We start from the raw sequence: 21,080 nt of genomic DNA on the forward strand, positions 1-21,080 counted from the left end.
GAGATAGAAAAGAGATAGAGGTAGAGAGGATAAAAAAAGGAGAGCGAGGAAGACATCCTGTTATTAGCTAGCCTGCAGACTCTCTTTTCATCTTCTCAATTCCCCAGTGGACGTGCTCACATGACAGGAAAAGCTCATGGGCTTACTTCTAAGAGTTGTATTCATCTCTCAGATTGAACTCAGATGAAGTACTGGTATTTAGCCACAGGAAGAGTTTGACAGTACTTTGAACATGACTTGCACTTTGTCATTCACAAATATATTTAAAGTTTTGGATTGTTATTCAGGTTTTATGAAGACTATGAAGATAATGAATGATCAGAGTTTATTTATGTTTTTCGGTTCAGGGTCTTTCTTCAATGGGGCGAGTTCCAGGAACAATGAGGAGGTGTCCCTCATCCGCAAGGCGGACCTAGAGAACCACAACAAAGATGGAGGCTTCTGGACCGTTATCGAGGGCAAGGTGTACGACATCAAGGACTTCCAGGCCCAGTCACTAACTGGCAACAGCATCCTCGGTAGGCTTTTCAGGAAGTCCTGAAAGTATCAGGTTTAAACTCTGAAAATAGTCTCTCCGCAGCCCTGAGAGGAAATCTGAGCTTCATTAAATGGAAAGCATTCATCACTGCTGTTCCCCTCAGAATGTGTGCTCAATGATTAGTCACTCTTCAGGATCCATTTTGAAAGGCCTGTCTTCTCTCCACAGCCCAGTTTGCAGGTGAAGACCCAGTGGTGGCTCTAGAGGCAGCCCTGCAGTTTGAGGACACCAGGGAGTCCATGCAGGCTTTCTGCGTTGGCCAGTACATGGAGGTGTGTGTGTGTGTGTGTGTGTGTGTGTGTGTGTGTGTGTGTGTGTGTGTGTGTGTGTGTGTGTCTGTGTGTCTGTGTGTCTGTGTGTCTGTGTGTGTGTGTGTGTGTGTGTGTGTGTGTGTGTGTGTGTGGTGTGTGTGTGTGTGTCTTTGATCATGTCAGGCTGTCTTCCACCTGACTGTTCTCAAAGACTATTTTTACCCTAATGGTACATCTTTACTCATTATGCACGAACCCTCCTGGAATTATTGGTTTCAATGTGATATAAATGGACAAACAATTTAATTTGTTTTCCCCTCAGGATGCCAGACCTAATTGTAAAACAACTGATTGTCCCAAATATAAGTCCTTGAGAGAGTTTAGGGAAGAGTTTTGATGGACTGATACATACTCATTCTCTCCATTGTAGTAGATATAAAAAAGCCATTGGTCGACAGTGAAGATTTGTCGATGACTATACTTAACTTTCGCTTTAACCACAAGTAGATCCCCAGGTTGTCAATGAGGTTTTCCAGAATTCTTTTCACTCAGTGTCACTCAGCCTGCTGCAGTTGTACAGTACATTTCATGTTGTGTTTGAGGCCTCCTTAGTTCACGAACATAACTCCCCTGCCCCTTCCCCTGCTCCAGCCCAACCAGGAGACGGTGACCACGCCGGACCTGAGCAGCCTGTCCTCCCCGCTGATCGACACGGAGCGGAACCTGGGGCTGCTGCTGGGCCTGCACGCCTCCTACCTGGCCATGAGCACCTGCCTCTCCCCCATGGAGATCGAATGTGCGAGTGAGTCCAGCTTCTCATCTCGTCCCTCAAACGCCCCTTCAAAGCGTTGGACTAGTACAAAGCACTCTGGGATCGTTAGATCAGGGATCATGAAACGCCTAGCTTTCCTCTGAACCTTCTTCTTCTGCAGTGCAGATTGCCCTGTGATAGTGAGATGAAGGATGTTGTTGTATCAGGCTTCCTGGCAGCCACATCAATCCATTCTTTAATTCAGTGCCAAGCTCCAGTGACTAGCAATGAGCGTGACATTTTTGTTTGATCGTCTGATATTAATTATGGAATGGAACGTTAGCCTGTTTGAAGGCCCTGCCCTGTATGGGGATGATTTGCATACCATATGAAGGAATTCCAGAATGAAGGAATTTGTAACATTATATATTTTTAGTATATTTCTTTGGGCTTTTATGTCTTTAATGCGACAGGATAGTGGAGAATGACAGGAAGTGAGTGGGAGAGAGAGTCTGGGTGGGATCTGGAAAGGACCACGGGGGACCACAGGGCGGGAATTGAACCCGGGTCACCGGTGTACGGTGCAGGTGCCCCAGCCAGTTGCGCCACGGCCAGGGCCGAAGAATTTTATGCTATGCTTTGTGCTATGCTTTACCCTGATCGTTACTCATTTTAGATTTATATCTTAGTTGTGCTTTTTGCTTCAAATTTATGATATGTGTGTGTTTGTTTGTTTTTAATCCCGTGTCATTCCAGAATGGCTCCAGTCGTCCATCTTCTCAGGTGGTCTGCAGACCAGTCAGATCCACTACAACTACAACGAGGAGAAGGACGAGGACCACTGCAGCTCCCCGGGGACCACCACGCCCGACAAGGCCAAGCTCTACTCCGGCCGCATCACGCTCAGCGACCATGCACAGCCCTTCCTCCAGGCCATCGCAGACAACAACACCCAGGACCACACTGTGAAGGTACGGGACACGGGAGAGGGTGGTGGCGGTGGTGGCGGTGGTGGTGGTGGTGGAGGTGGGGAGAGAACGGACGTGTAGCGGTCAGACGATGGAACGCTAATGAAGTAGCCTCAAGGTCACTGTGAGATTTGGCCCAGAGTGTTGATATACGCCGCTGCTGGCCGAGACATGGGAGAGAGGGAGGGGGCTCTAAATGGCATTTAGAGGATGGAACTCTGATCAAGAGCTTCATTTTTTATAAATGAAGTAGCTTCAAGGTTACTTTGAAACTTGGCTCAAACTGACTGCTTTCCTTTCTCTGAGTGTCTGTTCAGAGTTCAGACTGTACAACCCCATTTGAGCATTATCATGAAAAGATTTTTCTGCTGCCATTTTAATTTGTCAAATAATTTGTGTATACTACCAGTATATGACAAGTAGCTTAATGGCATTTTTGTCTAATTAGTGTATGTAGCGTGATGGTGGTGCTATAAGTTGTGCTTGCTGTTGCAGGACTTCCTGTGCCAAATTGAGCGCTGCTGTAAGCAGTGCCACCTCATCACCCCCATCATCTTTCCCCCGGAGCACCCCGTCGAGGAGGTGGGACGCCTGCTGCTCTGCTGCCTGCTCAAGCATCACGACCTCGGTAAGACACACACACACACACACACACACACACACACAAACTCAGAAAAAAAGAAAAAAACAGCAAGCCTTACGTTTCCTTTGGAAGCAAAAAGTGCAAGTTTTTTTTTTTTTTTTAGGTAACATTTAGAAAGTGATAAATGAGTTAAGGAGTGATCATTTAGTGATCTATATAAGTGATTTGTTTCCTCCTGCAGGTCACGTCGCGCTCTCTCTTGTCAATCAATGTGCCTTGGTCGTGGATCAGGGGAAAATGAGGTCCCTTCCCCGATCAGTGATTGATGTGTGTCGGATGGTGTACCAGGCCAAGTGCTCACTGATCAAGGTAAAAAGTGTGTGTGTGTGTGTGTGTTTGTGTGTGTGAAGCCTCATGGGAGAACTGAAATTATTTAGAAAACCTGTCTTCATTATCCCTTAGGTGTTAAAGTATAGATGTTTTTGCAAATTTATACTGAACTCCCAGATGGTAATCATCTTATCTAATCATAACCTTTAGAGACCAGTAGCATTCTCACTGACCATACCATGAACTGCCCCATATCTGTGGAGTGAGTTCAGCCTCCAGAAGTATTTCTAATGTCAACTTGGCCCCCCTCTGTTACTCCAACCATATGGCCCTTGCCCTGACCCTTCACCTTTGCACTTTGACCTCACTCCCTCACCCTCTCCCGTTTGTGTGACAGACGCACCAGGAGCAGGGCCGCTCCTACAAGGAGGTGTGCGCGCCGGTGATCGAGCGCCTCCGCTTCCTCTTCAACGAGCTACGTCCGGCGGTCAGCAACGACCTGTCGATCATGTCCAAGCTCAAGCTTCTCGGCTCGCAGCCCCGATGGAAAAGTATCGCCCAGCGGCTTATCAGGGACCGACGGAAAAAGAGAGGTACGTACTGGGCCCCTCTGGAAGCCTGAAGTCTTTCAGCTTTGTAACTGTTTTGCATGGAGTTCCTGTTTGCTACCAATTGGTTCTCTGTGTTGAAAAAGTTCCCTTATTTATGGTTTTGGAAAAGCTTAAGCCTTTTAGAAAATATAGATGGTTTTTAAAATATACATTTTCTTCAGTGTAATTGTACATCTGTCAAAAATCGCTCTATAAACAAGCTATAATACACAGCTTGTTTAAGCTTTGCTAGAATATTCAGAATTTTCTGGCAGAGTTGTTTTATTTATCGATTTGCATACTGAGATCCAAAGGGCTTTCATGCTGTTTGATATGAGCTCTGAGACGTGTTTGTGTGTGTGTTTGATGGTGCATTGCTTTCATCCCTGGCAGTGCCTAAGAAGTCGGAGTCGGCGGACATGGAGGAGGTGAAGCTAGAGATCGAGGGGACCAACGAGGAGGAGCTGTCAGTACCCATCAGCCCCACGCCCGCCACCGACAAGAAACACGCCACCGCCAAGTCCCCAAAGGTCAGAGACACACACACACACACACACACACACACACACACACACACACCTTCTCTCTTTCTCTATGTTTTTCTTTCTTACTGTCATTCTCTGTAACTTTGCTCTCTCTGTCAGTCTTCCTGTCTGTGCATTCCCCCTTCTCTTTGCTCCTCAGTGACACCCTTATTGATGGTTTATATGATTAGCCAAAGTGACTGTAGTAGTTCCAGTGTTTGCCCGTACATACAGCATATGTATACATTGCACACATGTATAATTGAAGTGTGTGCATGTGGTCCTCTGTGTTGAAATGGCATGATCACATACGCATGACATACACCTGATGTGTCATGATCACTCATATGACACGCGTCTGATCTGGCTGAGGGGAGATCAGAGTCTCCATCATGTGCCCAGCACTGTTGTTGTTTTTTTTTTTTGTCCATGTGACCCGGGACTCCGGTCCCGTTAGGCAGTGCTGCATGTTTTATGACCGGCTCTCTGCTCGACACGTCTCCAGAGCGCTCGGAGCTTTGTCCAACTGGAGCAGGCATTAATAAAACATGGCATTTGTAAATGCCAGCGGCTACTCAACGTGTCTGGGCACAGAAAGCCCTCTTTCAGAGACGGAGTGTTCTGACCCACGGTGCTCTTTAGAATAGACCGCCAGTATTTGTTCATCCACCAAACTGTCAGCCAGTATTTTGTTTATCTACCAAACTGTCAGCCACAAAGTTTACACTGTGATGAGAGGGGGTTATTTAAGGCTTACAGCTAAAGTTCTAGCTGAAATGGTCTGCCTTAAACACAAGTAAAACGATAGACTTTGATCCCACCAACTGGTAGGTTAGGGTGCCAACAATGTTAAAGCTATAAGTTGATTGCCAAACAAGACTAAGCTAGCTGAGCTGGATACTTTGCCTATACTATACTTTTGAATAAAAAACAATTAAGTGAGGTGAATAAATATAAATATGTAATGTAATGGCATGTCATGTGTCTCTCTCTCTCTCTCTCTCTCTCTCTCTCTCTCTCTCTCTCTCTCTCTCTCTCTCTCTCTCTCTCTCTCTCTCTCTCTCTCTCTCTCTCTCTCTCTCTCTCTCTCTCAGTCTCTCAGTCTCTCAGTTTATTGGCAGGGCATCATTTTTGCATTGTCAAAGGGAAACGTTTGAACGCTGTGTTCGAATACTGTGTGTCTGTGTTGCAGCAGGACAAGTGGCAGCCTTTGCTGAGCACGGTGGCGAGCGTGCAGAAGTACCGCTGGCTGAAGCACAGCATCCACGGCTGCCCGTCCCAGTCCAGTCTCATGGGCACCATCGTAGAGTTCTCCCTCAAGGAGGAGCCGCTGGACGTGGAGAAGATGAGGAAGTGCCTCCTCAAGCAGGTGAGACATACAAACTCATACACACACACCTCAAATAAATGACACATACACACACACCCACACACACTCTCTCATACTCATACACACACCCATACATGGATTAAGAGTACTCTTAGACTAATATAATATAAAAGAAAACTTCAATGAAAAACTTAACTGAGAAAATATTACCGGTAGTCTAGGACTATGTTAAATTCATGTGCGGGAAACTGAACGATAGGATAGATAGATAGATAGATACTTTATTGATCCTCAAGGGGAAATTCAAGGGTACTTCAATTCAAGGTACTTCAATTCAGATATAATCCCCTGTCAGACTTTGTTTGTTTGGCCATCTGTTTGGTTCAGAAATATGTGTGTGTGTGTGTATATGTGTGAGGTGTAACACTGGTGTTCGTCCACAGCTGGAGCGGGCGGAGGTGAGGCTGGAGGGTATTGACACCATGCTGAAGCTTGCGTCCAAGAGCTTCCTGCTGCCCTCTGTCCAGTACGCCATGCTCTGCGGCTGGCAGAGGGTCATCCCAGAAGGGACCAATATTGGGTGAGTTTGCTCAGTGGAGGCCCACTTTATTCAAGTGCTATGTAATAAGTCACAAGTGAATAATTACAATGTAATTACATTATATAAAAGATGCAATATTGCCACCGTGCAATATTTTAAGAGATTGCTAATAGTTGGGTTGTTGGGGAAACTGTGAAATATATGAATTTGAAAATGTCATAAATTATTATTATTATTTTTTAAGTATATTTTTTTGGCCTTTATGCCTTTTTAATGATAGGACAGTGACAGGAAGCGAATGGGGGAGAGTGCAGGGGTGGGATCCGGAAAGGACCACGGGGCGGGAATTGAACACTGGGCGCCGGCGTACGGTGCAGGTGCCCCAGCCAGTTGCGCCACAGCTGGGGCCATAAATTCATTTTAATGCACGGGAACAGTGCCTGGCATTTGTGGATACATTTACAAGAAGTAATTTAATCTAGAGATGGTTTATATCAGTCATTTCTTATGAATGAGTCATCTGGTCAGGCCTTCACAGCAGGAAAGGGAAGAAGCTGCCTGTTGAAACCTTAATCCCATGTGACAAAATTCCCACCGTCGTTGAACATGTCTGTTGTTTGATTTAGCATGTACAGTAAGAGTTGTTGTTGTAACGGTAGAAGTAGTTGTGTACTGTTGTGTAAGTGAGAACTGTTGCTGATTGTGCTGGCTGGTGTTATGCGATGCGATCGCTGCAGGGAGCCTCTATCCGACTGTCTGAAGGACGTGGACCTGATCCCTCCCTTCAACCGCATGCTGTTAGAGGTCACCTTTGGCAAGCTGTACGCCTGGGCCATTCACAACATCCGTAACATCCTACTCGAGGCCAGTGTCAAGTTTAAAGAGCTGGGTAAGTGGCTTTACAGTCGCTCCTGAATATCACCTCCTCATTTAGGCTGCACCATAGAACACTCATCAACCTGGCATTCATCAACCTGACAATTATGAGAGCCTTGAAGCACTGAAGATGAGAATGGCTACAGACCAGTGTTCCATATCACATAAAACATTTTTCATTGACATATATGCCTGCACATTGTATAAGTGACAGTGAAACAGATTGAATTGGAACTTGAAATTGAACAGGCATATATCAGCTATATCATATAACAGCTACAGAAGAGAATCAGGCATATTGATTGCACATATACAAAAGCATCACACGTATAGATGATGCACATATATAAGTGAATGACAATATCGACATCGACATTTATTGTCAAATCTCAGATAGCCATGCGGTCGGTTCTGTGCTGCGTTTTCAGTTTCTAAACTGGTTCTGACCCCGACAGGCGTGCAGCCGGTGCCCCTGCAGACCATCACCAACGAGAACCCGGCGGGACCAAGCCTGGGCACCATCCCACAGGCCCGCTTCCTGCTGTCCATGCTGCACATGCTCACTCTGAAGCACGGCGCCAACAGCCTCAGCCTGCTGCTCAACTCCGGCATGCTGGCGCTCACCCAGAGCGTCCTCCGGCTCATCGGTGAGGCCGCCGCGCCAGCACGCCACACCGCTGGTGGACACGGCTCACAGCTATGTGCTATATAGACATGGACTATGTTCCAATTCACATACTTCTGTGCTTTACAATACTCATAGTAGGTATTGTAAGTACAGAAGTATGCGAATTTGAACACAGCCACAGTCTATATAGCACATAGCACACCACTCTGTGGTGTGCTATGTGCTATATAGGATCCCTTGGCCCTTTAAAAGTATTTGATGACTTTCTTGTCTTAGATTAATGATCATAATATTGATTTGAACACATGAGTAGTAGTAGTTGTGTGTGTGTGTGTGTGTGTGTGTATCAAGAATAAATCCTTGTGGGCAAGTCACATTTATTTAAAATCTCTACTGTTAAGTTCTCTACTTTTCCACAGACATACACACTGTTTAATTGCTGGCCGCCTCTGAGCTCATAGTGTTGAGTGTCCCGTGTTGGTGTGTATCTGATGACCGTGTCTGCCACAGGCCCCAGCACTGACAGTGCGGAGGAGGAGATGTGCGCGCGGGCCCACGGGGGCTCAGCCACGGTGCTGGAGGAGTCCCGCAAGGAGGCCACCCCCACTCCTCTGCCCGTGTCCGGCCCCGAGCTGGCCGCCATGATGAAGATCGGCACCAGGGTCATGAGGGGCCAAGACTGGAAGTGGGGAGACCAGGTGTGTGTGTGTGTGTGTGTGTGTGTGTGGTGTGTGTGCCTGTGTGTGTGTGTGGTGTGCGTCTGTGTGTGTGTAGTTGGGTGTGAAAGGAAATATTTATATGGTAACTGCAGTCAGGCTTGTGGAACATTTAAAGGTCAGATAGCATAAGTAGAAAATATTTATAGACAATATACAGAGGAAACATTTAGCTCACTCAATGTACTCCGTGTGGGTGGATGGGTTTGTGTTTATGTGATTGATTTGTGTTTGTGCGTGTGTTTTGTTAATTGTGTGTGTGTGTTTGTGCGTGTGTTTTGTTAATTGTGTGTGTGTGTGTGTGTGTGTCCGTGTGTGTCCGTGTCCTGTGCATCAGGACGGTCCCCCTCCCGGTCTGGGTCGTGTGATCGGCGAGCTCGGCGAGGACGGCTGGATCCGGGTCCAGTGGGACACCAGCAGCACCAACTCCTACCGCATGGGCAAGGAGGGCAAGTACGACCTGAAGCTGGCCGAGCCGCCGCCCGCCACGCAGCCCACCACCGAGGACTCAGACACGGAGGACGACACCGGTCTGCATCAGCACCGCAGTAAACTCCACTCCCCTCCCCTCCAGCTCCACTCCACTCCACAGAGCAGACTCAGAGAGCAGACACCCTCAGCAGGCTTTAGCACTAGCTAAGCTGCACTTCAGAAGCAACACCACTCCTAAACCAAAACTATGCTACATTTACTGTATGAAAAGCTTTACATTGAGTTATTTAAATTAATAATGACATAATTTTAGCTTTTAAAAAAAACAAATTTTCCCTCAGGATCCATTATTAGGATTAATGTAGGATTATTGGAATCGATCTAAAGCATGATTGGACTTGTGCATTCTGAAACTGAAATGTTTGGCCTCTCAGGTTCTGGAACTCTGCTTTTATTCATGAGTACCTGTAGTAATGTTACTGCGTCATACTGACCTCTGGTTGTCCTGCTTCTCTGTCAGAGGGCGACGGGGACAACGACAGCGCCCACCCGACGGCCATGCTGCTGACCAGCACGGTGAACCTGCTGAAGACGCTCGCGCTGTCGGCGGGCATCCACGCTGAGGTCATGCAGACCGAGGCCACGCGCACCCTCTGCGGCCTGCTCCGCATGCTGGTGGACAGTGGCGTCAACGACAAGACCGGTACGAGCCCATCAGCCCGTACAAGCTAGTGCTAAGGTTTAGACATAGTGTGCGTGTCTGTGTGTGTACGGTATGTGGGTGGCCTGTCTGATAGTTTGTGCTGCAGTAGGTCTGGTAGTTGAACATGTTACAGCTCCCAGGTCAAATGGACAGATTTTGGAAATTGGTCAATGAAAGCCTTACCATCATTGTTATTAAAATTGGATTTTTATACACTAGACACTTTCATTTAATGTTATCCATACCATTTTCAGGCTTGTTAAGCAAGGGCTGTGACAACTAAAGCCAAATCTATAAAGCAACTCTAGACAAAGTCAATTTTCATTGCCCTATATTAATCAATACAATTAAACGGAATTGACCAGTAATACGATTTTGGACTGCATAATTATCTGATCAGCATGCTGACCCCATTCGCTCCCCGTGCTCCTGCAGGCTGTCCATCCCAGCGTCTGGTGTGGCGGGAGCAGCACCGTAACTGGTGCACGCTGGGCTTCATCCGCAGCATCGCCCTGACGCCCAACATGTGCTCCACCCTCAGCACCTCCGCCTGGATCGGCCTGCTCATCCGCATCGTGGAGGGACACCAGTCCTTCACCGCCGTCACCCTCCAGAGACAGGTGTGGCGCCACCTACTGGTCACACTCAAAACTAGCATCAGCCATGCATCTAGGGCCTGAAACACTGAAACATTGAGAAACAATGAGCTGTTTATTCACTGCAGAGCAGCTCATAGGCGTGGGATTACATTTGCAATGTATGCACAGATATGTTTAATGCATCCAGTTAGGGCCAGCTGGTGAAGTAGTTGATTTAGCTGGTTAATTTCATAACGTTGATGAATGGATTTCATTCATTGTTAACATCATTTCACTCTGATGATGTTTCCTTTGCTTGTGTCCTGGTGGTTAGATCCTGGCACTGAGGCTGCTGCAGGCGGTGCTGCCGTCCTGGGATAAGATGGAGCGCTCACATGACATGAAGTTCCTGGTGGAGAAGCTCTTTGGCTTCCTGGGCAGCCTGCTCAGCACCTGCTCCTCCGACCTGCCCCTCCTCAGAGGTACAGTACCCTCACACCTGCTCCCTTCCAGAGATTCACATCTATTCCTAAGAAGTTAGACAGTACACTCACATCTGCCTCCTTCACAGATAGAATGGGCTCACATCTATCCTTCCTCAGAGGTGTATTATACTCAGGTCGATCCCTGCTTGGCGGTAGAGAGCACTCACATCTGCCCCACATCAGTTGTAGATCTGACCAATAGCTACCACTCTTCAGCAGTCATGTATCCATACCTCCCACTGCTAGAGTAGCATATGTGTGTTTTAACCTTTCCTTTCCAAGTGTTTGTACACACTTCAGCTACCATACTAAGTATACTTCTATACTCATTCCATAGACTTGTAGAGCTTCCTCCTCATTCTGCTTATCTAGGGCCTTCACAGACAGGACATATACTTCCTTGCGTGTTCATTTGTGCCTTTATTGAGTAGAGGAATATCACTTCTTCTTCTTCATTGCTTCCTGTCTGCTCTCTCTTCACTTTCACCAGAGGGCTCACTGCGTCGCAGGAAGTCCCGCCCCCAGGCCTCTCTTACAGCCACTCACAGCAGCACGCTGGCAGAGGAGATCGTGGCAGTGCTGCGTACCTTGCACTCCCTCGGCCAATGGAACGGCCTCATCAACGAATACATCAACTCCCAGCTCAGTGGCATCGCCGACGTCATGGCAGGCAGACACCCAGAAGCAGTAAGAAGCCCAGTTCACCCTGAGGCTCAGATCACTCCGAATTGCTGTTCTGTATGTGACAGACAGACAGACAGACAGACATTATCCCCTAATCTTTATGTGTCAGACACTCAAATAAGTAAGCCTCAAATACTGTTCAGGATATAACAAAATAATGTTATTGAAGATCTTGTTGAAGAATAAGCCATCCAACCAGAGTTGCAGTTTTTCCACTTTGTGCAACATGATGCGTTTTGTGAAACACTATGAAACACAGTTTTTTTTGTTTTTTTTTACAAATAAACATCAATTACCGGTCCTTAGTCATCAGTAACAGAATTGTTCTTCCTGCCCACATCTAGACCATGCTGGAGGAGTATTTCCCGGACGCAGAGGGTCCGGTGGTCGGCAGTCTGATGGCGGTGCTGGCGGTGATCGGGGGCATTGACGGGCGCTTGCGTCTGGGCGGGCAGGTGCAGCACGAGGAGTACGGCGAGGGCACAGTCACGCGCATCACGCCCAAGGGCCGCATCACCGTGCAGTTCCACGAGATGAGGGTGTGCCGCGTGTGCCTGCTCAGCCAGCTCAAACCGGTCAGTACACACACACACACACACACACACACACACACACACACACACTTCTCTTTCGCACACTCACATATTCACACACTCTCTACTCCCTCTCTCTTGCATAAGCACACACACTAGCATGTTTGTGTACATGCACTGTAGCACCTATGTAAGGCTTTCATTTATAGATAAACTAGGTAATTTTCTGCTAAGTAACAGAACATGTTGTGCACTACGTCACGTGACTTATGTAAGGCATAAATAGTTTCCACTTCATGGGTCCAGCTTCCAACACACAGGCCATTGTGTTCCCTTTTCAGCAAGCATGCTGTGCATTGTGTTCTCTCGTGCAAGTGTGTTCTCTTGAGTAAGTGTTCTGTGCATTGTGTTCTCTTGTGCAAGTGTGTTCTCTTGAGTAAGTGTTCTGTGCATTGTGTTCTCTTGTGCAAGTGTGTTCTCTTGAGTAAGTGTTCTGTGCATTGTTCTGTGTTCGGTTCTGTGCAGCTGCCAGTGGTGGCGTTCAGTGTGCAGAACCTGCCCTTCACTGACCCCATGCTGTGTGTCTGGGCCCAGCTGGTCAACCTGGCGGGCAGCAGACTGGAGAAGCAGCGCATGAAGAAGTCCCTCAGCAGAGGACTCCCAGGTAGACAGGTTCACAGACGCACACGCGCGCACGCGCACACGCACACGCACGCGGACACGCACACGCACACACACTTGTGCTTTGACCCCCAAACCTTCATGTACATGCACATACTCTCCCACTCAGTGCTTGCTTGCTCATTCCCTCGTAAAAAAACCTCATTCTCAGGCGTTCTAGTGTCGGCGCAGTATTCCAGTATAAACAAGCCCCCCCAATGGTGGGGTGTAGATCTATGACACCGGACATAACAGGGTGGTCTTCAGTAAACAGAAATCGGAGCCCATTAACCCTGTCGGTGCCGTAGGGATGAACTGGCTTGTTAAAAACCTGCTGGTGAGCCTGATTGTCGGAGATCAGGACCATATATGATGCTCCACACATATGAAAGGGGGCACGCGTTTTCCTGCCCAGCAGCACTAACAGGAAGTGTGGCACTTGACACACGCAGCCTGCCCAGCTCCGCTCAGCTCACTGAGCCAAGCCAAACAAACAGCAGCCGCCTGCACTTCCTGTTCACGGTCAGGAGGGTGTTGATGCATTATGGGATTGTGAGCATCATCACGTGCGTGTGTGCGCGTGTGTGCGTGTGTGTTTAAAGTCCCATCTATGGGTGATATGGATATATGGATGATATGGAGTGTGTGTGTGTGTGTGTGTGTGGAGGCCCATCTATAGATGGTTTGCACTTGTAGAGTAAACTGAATAGTGTGTGTGTGTGTCCTGTTTACAGCGGACCAGGTGGACATTCATCTGCTGCGGTGCCAGCAGCTGAGGCTGTACATCCTGAAGGCGGCGCGGGCTCTGCTCTCCCACCAGGACCAGCTCAGACAGATCCTCTCCCAGCCAGCAGTACTGGAGCCAGGGCCCACACCTAGTGGTGAGCAACACACACACATATATACAGTATATACAAACATGCACACGCACACACCACATGTCTCTCTTTCTCTCTGTTGCGCACACACACACACACACACACGCACGAACACACATGCACACGCACACACCACACGTCTCTCTTTCTCTCTGTTGCACGCACACACGCACACACACACGCACGAACACACATGCACACGCACACACCACACGTCTCTCTTTCTCTCTGTTGCGCACACACACACACACACGCACGAACACACATGCACACGCACACACCACACGTCTCTCTTTCTCTCTGTTGCGCACACACACCCACACACACACACACACACACACCACACACCACACATCTCTCTATGTCTCTCTCTCTCTCACATGTGCGTGCGTGCGCGCGCGCACACACACACACACACACAGACAGACACGCACCCACACCACACTCTATGTCTCTCACACGGGAAGGCAGTGTGGATGATTGCCTTTACTTACTGTTCACCTTAATGCAGGAAAACACACATCACCCACACACACACTCTATCTCTCTCACACGGGAAGGCAGTGTGGATGATTGCCTTTACTTACTGTTCACCTTAATGCAGGAAAACACACATCACCCACACACACACTCCTCACATGTGACCTTTCCTCCTTTTCATTCCTTTCTCTTCCTCTCTCTTTGCCTCCCACGTGTTCTTTCCTCTCTTCACATTTTTACTCTCCTACGCTCACTCTCCTTTCTCCCTTTCTGTCTTTTGCCCTCTTTCACTCTTCAGTTGCTATCCTTGTTTCCTCCACTCTTCTACCCCCCCCCCCCCCCCCCCCCCACACACACACACACACACACACACACACACACACACACACACACACACTCCCTTCTCTCCCCCATGCAGTCTGCTCACACAGCAGTAGGCGCGCAGCCTGTTCTGTCTGAGTGGGTGGGTGAGCGTCTTTAACTGATGTGAATACACACCCTGCAGCTGTCACTGATTTGCACCAGCGTTAAGATTATAGTGATGATTCAGAGGTACCCGATGAGCTTTGACCTGCTCTAGATGGACCCAGAGATTTACACCTTCAGCTCTCTGCTAAAGCTCAACACTGCCCCCTGCCTGTAGACACTGGCACTGGATTCCACTGGTCCTTTGTAGACCTATGGAGTGTATTTATGTTGCACATTTGTGATATCGATGTGTGTGTGTGTGTTCTCATCTTTTCTATAGGGAGGGTATAACACATGCCAAAAGTACTGACCTTTTACAATTATGGACTTTTATTTGCATTAAGTAAATGCCAATATCAGAGCTTGTTATCATTTTTATCTAATGAGTATTTAATCACCACCTGTTTGCTTCTGTGGTAAGAAGGTTGTATTATTGCTCATGCAAGTGTGTGTGTGTGTGTGTGTGTATATAGGCAGGAGAATCAGAAATGGGAGAGGTCTGAGTGTGAACTTGAACGTGTGTAGTCTTGTGTGTTGTGTCTCCAGAGGAGGCGGCGGTGTCGTCCCCTGACGTGGGGGACCTGTCTCCAGAGGGCCCGCTGCCCCCCCTCATCCTCCTACAGCAGCTGCTGGCCGCCGCCACTCAACCCTCACCCATCAAGGCCATCTTCGACAGGCAGGAGCTCGAGGTCAGCTCGCACGCACGCGCACGCACGCACGCACACACACACACAGACACACACACACACACACATGCATACACACATACATACACACTCAAAGGCAGAAAGCCAGACAGTCTCCACTGAGTCCTCCCCCATCAAAGCCATCTTGGACAGGCAGGTAGTGGAGCCTAGCATGCTGCTATAGTCTCTCTCCATGCTTTATGTCTGGATCTGCCTGGCAAACATGCACTACAAGGGCTCTCATCCAGCGTAGGAAGAATAACATAGTTACATACCTCTAGTTTGCATAATGCAAACTGATATGCATGCTCATATGCCTTTAATTACACTCCATCATATGGAAAAGCTCTTCATATTGCAGTGAATAGATGGCATAAAAATGAGACACAACTGCAATAGTACACATACTAATTTACTTTATGTATTGTGTGTGTGTGTGTGTGTGTGTGTGTGTGTGTGTGTGTATGTGTGTGTCCGTCTGTGCGTCAGGCGGCAGCGTTGGCCGTGTGTCAGTATCTGGCGGTGGAGTCCACGCACCCGTCGTCTCCGCTGTTTGAGGACAGCAGCTCGAGCGAGGCCACCACGCCGGTCACGGTGCAGCACGTGCGTCCGCCCAAGCAGAAGAAGCCCAAGACGTCGCCCGTGCCCCCGCTGCCCATCGTGCTGCAGCTCATGGAGATGGGCTTCCAGAGGAAGAACATCGAGTTCGCCCTCAAGTCCCTCTCCGGTACCACGGGCACCACCTCTGGAGTGCCAGGTACAGTATGGCACAGTGACACAGGAGCAGCTCAGTGCAGACATAAACACTATATGAATTAAAGACTTATACCATTTATAGTGTGAAGTGTATATATACTCCTTTGATCCTGTGAGGGGAAATTTGGTCTGTGCATTTATCCCAGAGCCATATAAAGGTAGAGTTGTGACAACTCCATTGGCGTCAATGTTCCATTTTTTTCCAACAATGGCAGCTAAGGCCATCCTTAAAAATATTTTTGTTTGCCGTAACCTGACCGACCCTGTCAATTTAGAACCGACCCAAATATTTATTTTTTTCCCCTTTTAGTCCGACCGACTTGCCGGTTGTAAACTTGCGTTAATACCGTCCGATTGTTTTTTAACTCTAAACAACCAATACAAATGCAATAAAATAATATTTCTTTTAGTAGGCCCAAGTATTGTGAATATAAATTGCCTATGCAAACGTGGCTCACTTAAAAAAAAACCTGTGGCGTCATCTCTACACCATTGGTTTTACGCATGTCACACTATGGCCTACGCTTTGTTTCATTCACACAAACTGATAACGCTTTTACATGGCACGAAGTTCTGTAAGAACTGTGGCCAGATCTTTTCTCATCCCTTCTCCCCATAGTCTAACGGTGACCGTGTCGGAGTATTGAAATTGGTTGTGGTCTATTCAGCATTTCTCAAAATATGGGTCCGCAACATGGAGACTGCTGCTCCGCAGAGTCGTGGAGTTCTGGGTACATGTAGATGAGCCCTATGACCCCAAAGTCTGCCATGACCGGGCCTCAGGTCAAAGAAGTTTGAGAAAGGCTGGTCTATATAACCTGCATCAGAATGAGGTTTGCAATGGTGCGCCTGAAGGCACGGGTTGAAGACCCAGTCAGTTACGTCACGATATGCACATTTGTGTAAATTCATTCCTATGTAATCACCATGACCAAAATTTTTACTTTTTTTTTTACTTTGAATCTTGAAAAAAAAAATATTGACCTACCTACCGACCCATTTTTTTATTTTTTTTGGCTGTTACTGCAAACAAAAATATTTTATATATTTATATATTTATATGGCGAAGCATATAGCCAACTTTGTTTGCAGCAGTGAAGCTGAGTTTGTTGTTAACATTGTTGGTAACCGTCAGGGAATTTAACCCCAACATATAGATACAAGAACCACAACACGTAGTATGGCTTTGCCCACAAACTCTGGTACCAAGAGGAGAGCCTGCTAATGTAAGGAAGAATTCCTCACACCATCAGTCTCTGACTCTGCAGCCCAGCTGTGTCTTTTATTGTACAGATGCACACAGAAAATAGGAAGCAAGACATTATTGTGACATACTATTTATCTCACCCACACACACACACACACACACAGGCAGGGTGCAGTTCCTGTCTGTCTGGGTGCACACTTGTACTCTCTGTTCTTAGAACTCAGCACAACAACATTTAACTTGAACTCTCTGTTCTTAGAACTCTGCACAATAATATTTCTGCTTACACAAATGGTTATACAATGATGATTCCTTACAGTAACGTAAACGTTTCTTCAGTTAGGAGCAGTAGCCTACTGTTTTTTTTATGTTGCATTAATTTTCATTGGCAAAAGCTAGCCTAATATGCATGAGAACCTATATAGATTTGAGGGAGCTGCAGCTGTTAGCATCAGCACGGTCATATTAACACAGCAGGCACTAGCCCAAGGATCGTGTAAACCCCATCCTCAGAAACCAGTTTCAAACCAAGCTTGCGCTGATATGATGCATGATCACTGATCAAATTGCTATTTTCTGACAGGATGAGCACAACCATGCAGGTTCTCTGAATCTCAAGCTCTTTAGCCTAGCATCTTAATGCTGTATTCACAGCACGGTGAATGACAAACGGTGACAAAATGCTGTTGTTTATGAGTTCATAGCCTGGTTATTTATCAAGGACTATATCACGTTTTATATGTTATTATGATCACTCGCATCGCATTACCATGGGGTTACTGTGTAGGTAATGCTACGGTTAACTTAACATGCCCACCATTACACTGGAGAGATGTTAGAAAACTTTTAAACTTTTTTTTTATTCTCCCGAGACGCTAGCTACTTAAGGTAGTTCGCTCATTATCTCAGATCAGTGAAGAACTACCAGAGAAAACGTTGGGGAGAAAACTCAAACAAGTTAATGTTAGACTTAGACTAGCTGTGTTACAAAATTAAAATCTCCATGCGCTTTTGTAGGCTACACGCAATCTCAAAAACACTGTTTACAGCTCTTGCGTCACGTACTAGGTCATTTTTTTTATAACGATAATTTAGATAGGCCTAGGCTACACTTATGGGGTGGGTGCTATTGCGTTTTCTAAAGAATGTCCCGTCTTGGTTTTGTACAGAAAATATTAAGTGACACATACGTAAAAGGGAGAAAAAAAGGTCACCTTCCGATATTTATCAATGCATTTATTGTCTGTCAATTACTCAAAATTGTGGCTCTGTCTCTCATTGAACAGTAACTTATTTAATGCATTCTAATCCATTGTGAATCACTTCCACTTTTTAAAGATTACATGAACCACGTGACCTTAACGAATTTTGAACACCCATTGTCGCAACTCTACCTTTATATGGCTCTGATTTATCCCAATCCGTGAATTAGTGAAACACACACAGCACACAGTGAACACACAGTGATGTGAAGCACACACTAACCCGGAGCAGTGAGCTGCTTGCTACAGTGGCGCTCGGGGAGCATTTGTTGATTAGTTATCAGAATTACATTATTATAATTGTCTTAAATGCAAACTGATGTGAACTCTAACTTCATGATAATTGTTCTGATGCCTAAACTAGGCTGTACATGTGGTATGTTGTGCATGTCATTTCGCTATTGATATGTTGTTGTGTGCCAGCTCTGTAAATCTGTCCTGTGTGTGTGTGTGTGCTGCAGGTGTGGAGGCTCTGGTGGGCTGGCTGCTGGACCACCCTGACGTGCAAATCACTGAGGTGTCGGACGCAGACACCGTGTCGGATGACTACTCAGATGAGGAGGTCCTGGAGGAGCTGGAGGAGCCCGAGCCTGCCTTCCCCGTGGTGAGTTCCAGAACCTTCCATAACCCTCCTCCCCCCTCACAGTTAGCTCCAGTTTCTCTCCCCTCTGAAGCAGCGCCAAGTTCAGGGAAGCTGGCATGTTTAAACACAAACATCAGGACACCAGTGGGGAGCATCACCTGATGTTTAATGAACACTCCGTTGCCCAAATAATTTAGCGAGAGTCTTGAATGTGAGAGAGAGTGTGTGAACTCTCACTTTTTCACTGGTCTCTTGGTTGCTTGAGGGCTCGCCAAGTCCTGTGTGTGTCAGACTCACCTCCATGTGTTATTTTAACAGATCTCCTCTTTTTTAATAGTTCTGTGATCTTGTCATTTCTAGCCTCCTGGCGTGGTGGTGACCGAGAGCCAGACGTTCAAGAAGAGGTCCGACTTCCAGAGTAATGATGACTACGCAGTGTATATCAGAGAGAATATTCAGGTACAATTGTTTCTTTCCTCCTTCTTTCCTCGCTTCCTTCATTGTTTCTTATATTCATTGATTCCTTCCTTCATTCTTGCCTGCTGAATTCATTTATTTATTTAATCATTAATAACCGCATTAATCTTGACTCTCAATCTCACAACTAAGTTGTCGTCATGGCAACGATCTTGTGATTTCGTTGTTACGGCAACAATTGTACCAGTTCTATTCTGCTTTGATCTTGCCTGCCCTGACCTTTTGACCTCTGACCTCTGCATCCAGGTGGGGATGATGGTGAAGTGCTGCCGGACGTATGAGGAGGTGTACGAGGGGGACGTGGGGAAGGTGATTAAACTTGACCGTGATGGGCTGCACGACCTGAACGTGCAGTGTGATTGGCAGCAGAAAGGTGGCACCTACTGGGTGCGCTACATCCACACCGAGCTACTGGGTACGCCAACACCACCTCACACTCACACCACGCACACCACGCACAGGGATGATGAGGACCAGTTTCATCTGGATCTGGCAACAAGACAAAGCAGTGAATTACTGTTGACTCTGCATCTGTTATGACTTTTAACATAAAGATGCCGTTATTATCTTATGTTAACACTGATATAATATTATTATTAAGTTGTTAATAATGTACATTATAGTTGTTTTAGAACTGTCATCAAAAAAGTAGCATTTGTACTGTTTCATAATTGGTACAGTTGATTAATTTGCGATACTCCGTCCACTAGATGGCGTACTATCCTTTTCCTGCCTTTCCTCCCCAGGCTTTCCACCTCAGAGCTCGCCGTCTCACATTAAGATTGGAGACAAGGTTCGGGTGAAGCCCTCCGTTACCACGCCCAAGTACAAGTGGGGCTCCGTCACACACAGGAGTGTCGGCGTGGTTAAAGGTACGAGCCTGCTCTGCACTTCCTGTGTCTCCTTTTGATGAGAGAGCCCAATAGAATCCATTAGCATTAATGGATATGGTAGTACATCATAAACTGAACAAAGGTCTTTGGCAATATGGCCTCATGCTAGTTGCCACCCATTAAAAAAAAGCTTGGGTTTGTCAGTGTTTGGCAGTGGTTATCCAATCCAAGGTGTTCCAAGTCAGAACACATACCGTACCATACGATACCATACTATATGATACACTCTAATACTATAGAAATCAACTCCACAAATAAGTTGCACTGTACCAACAGTGATGTTTACACTATTACCAGTTTCCAAAAAACTGCTGGTATGTTGATGTTGATTATGACATACTTTTCAGTTTGGAATACATTTTTAGATCCTCTGTGTATGTGTGATAATAATTGATAATCACCATTCCTTAGCATTAGCCCCAGGACATTGAGTGGTAACTGAGCTCTGATTGCGAGTCCTCTCCTCTCCTCTGTGCAGCGTTCAGTGCCAATGGAAAGGACGTGATTGTGGACTTTCCCCAGCAGTCGCACTGGACTGGCCTGCTGTCCGAGATGGAGCTGGTCCCCAGTGTGCATCCAGGAGTCAGGTACGCCTCTGGCAACCCCTTTCCGCCTACATGGAGTGGAGTCTGTTCTGGTTCATGCTCCAGATGTTGAACCGTTTAGAGCATTTTGATTGAAAGTAAATT

General features: G+C 46.8%; 1 protein-coding gene across 10 annotated transcripts in view; it reads left to right on the forward strand.

Annotated features, from left to right (window-relative positions):
* herc2 (HECT and RLD domain containing E3 ubiquitin protein ligase 2) overlaps positions 1-21,080 on the forward strand; it is an 86,994-nt gene that overhangs the window by 27,168 nt on the left and 38,746 nt on the right. For 4 of the 10 annotated variants that reach the window (XM_076278563.1, XM_076278567.1, XM_076278565.1 and 1 more), the window contains 28 exons: positions 348-518; positions 707-810; positions 1,441-1,591; positions 2,297-2,511; positions 3,004-3,136; positions 3,333-3,460; positions 3,819-4,014; positions 4,405-4,541; positions 5,728-5,904; positions 6,309-6,445; positions 7,144-7,295; positions 7,738-7,929; positions 8,421-8,608; positions 8,964-9,174; positions 9,579-9,761; positions 10,197-10,381; positions 10,674-10,821; positions 11,315-11,511; positions 11,853-12,083; positions 12,567-12,705; positions 13,436-13,582; positions 15,053-15,216; positions 15,703-15,970; positions 18,900-19,042; positions 19,382-19,480; positions 19,745-19,913; positions 20,209-20,370; positions 20,870-20,978. In XM_076278563.1, coding sequence (XP_076134678.1) covers positions 348-518; positions 707-810; positions 1,441-1,591; positions 2,297-2,511; positions 3,004-3,136; positions 3,333-3,460; positions 3,819-4,014; positions 4,405-4,541; positions 5,728-5,904; positions 6,309-6,445; positions 7,144-7,295; positions 7,738-7,929; positions 8,421-8,608; positions 8,964-9,174; positions 9,579-9,761; positions 10,197-10,381; positions 10,674-10,821; positions 11,315-11,511; positions 11,853-12,083; positions 12,567-12,705; positions 13,436-13,582; positions 15,053-15,216; positions 15,703-15,970; positions 18,900-19,042; positions 19,382-19,480; positions 19,745-19,913; positions 20,209-20,370; positions 20,870-20,978 — 4,636 coding nt within the window. The remainder of the gene's footprint in view (positions 1-347; positions 519-706; positions 811-1,440; positions 1,592-2,296; positions 2,512-3,003; positions 3,137-3,332; positions 3,461-3,818; positions 4,015-4,404; positions 4,542-5,727; positions 5,905-6,308; positions 6,446-7,143; positions 7,296-7,737; positions 7,930-8,420; positions 8,609-8,963; positions 9,175-9,578; positions 9,762-10,196; positions 10,382-10,673; positions 10,822-11,314; positions 11,512-11,852; positions 12,084-12,566; positions 12,706-13,435; positions 13,583-15,052; positions 15,217-15,702; positions 15,971-18,899; positions 19,043-19,381; positions 19,481-19,744; positions 19,914-20,208; positions 20,371-20,869; positions 20,979-21,080) is intronic. The other 6 variants (XM_076278570.1, XM_076278571.1, XM_076278569.1 and 3 more) reach the window with 5 other exon arrangements.

The sequence above is a fragment of the Alosa pseudoharengus genome, unplaced genomic scaffold, assembly GCF_046254945.1.
Source record: "Alosa pseudoharengus isolate Yale_2024_CS ecotype anadromous, Long Island Sound unplaced genomic scaffold, YU_APseudo_1.1 YU_APseudo_1.1_scf_11, whole genome shotgun sequence".
Lineage (NCBI taxonomy): Eukaryota > Metazoa > Chordata > Actinopteri > Clupeiformes > Clupeidae > Alosa > Alosa pseudoharengus.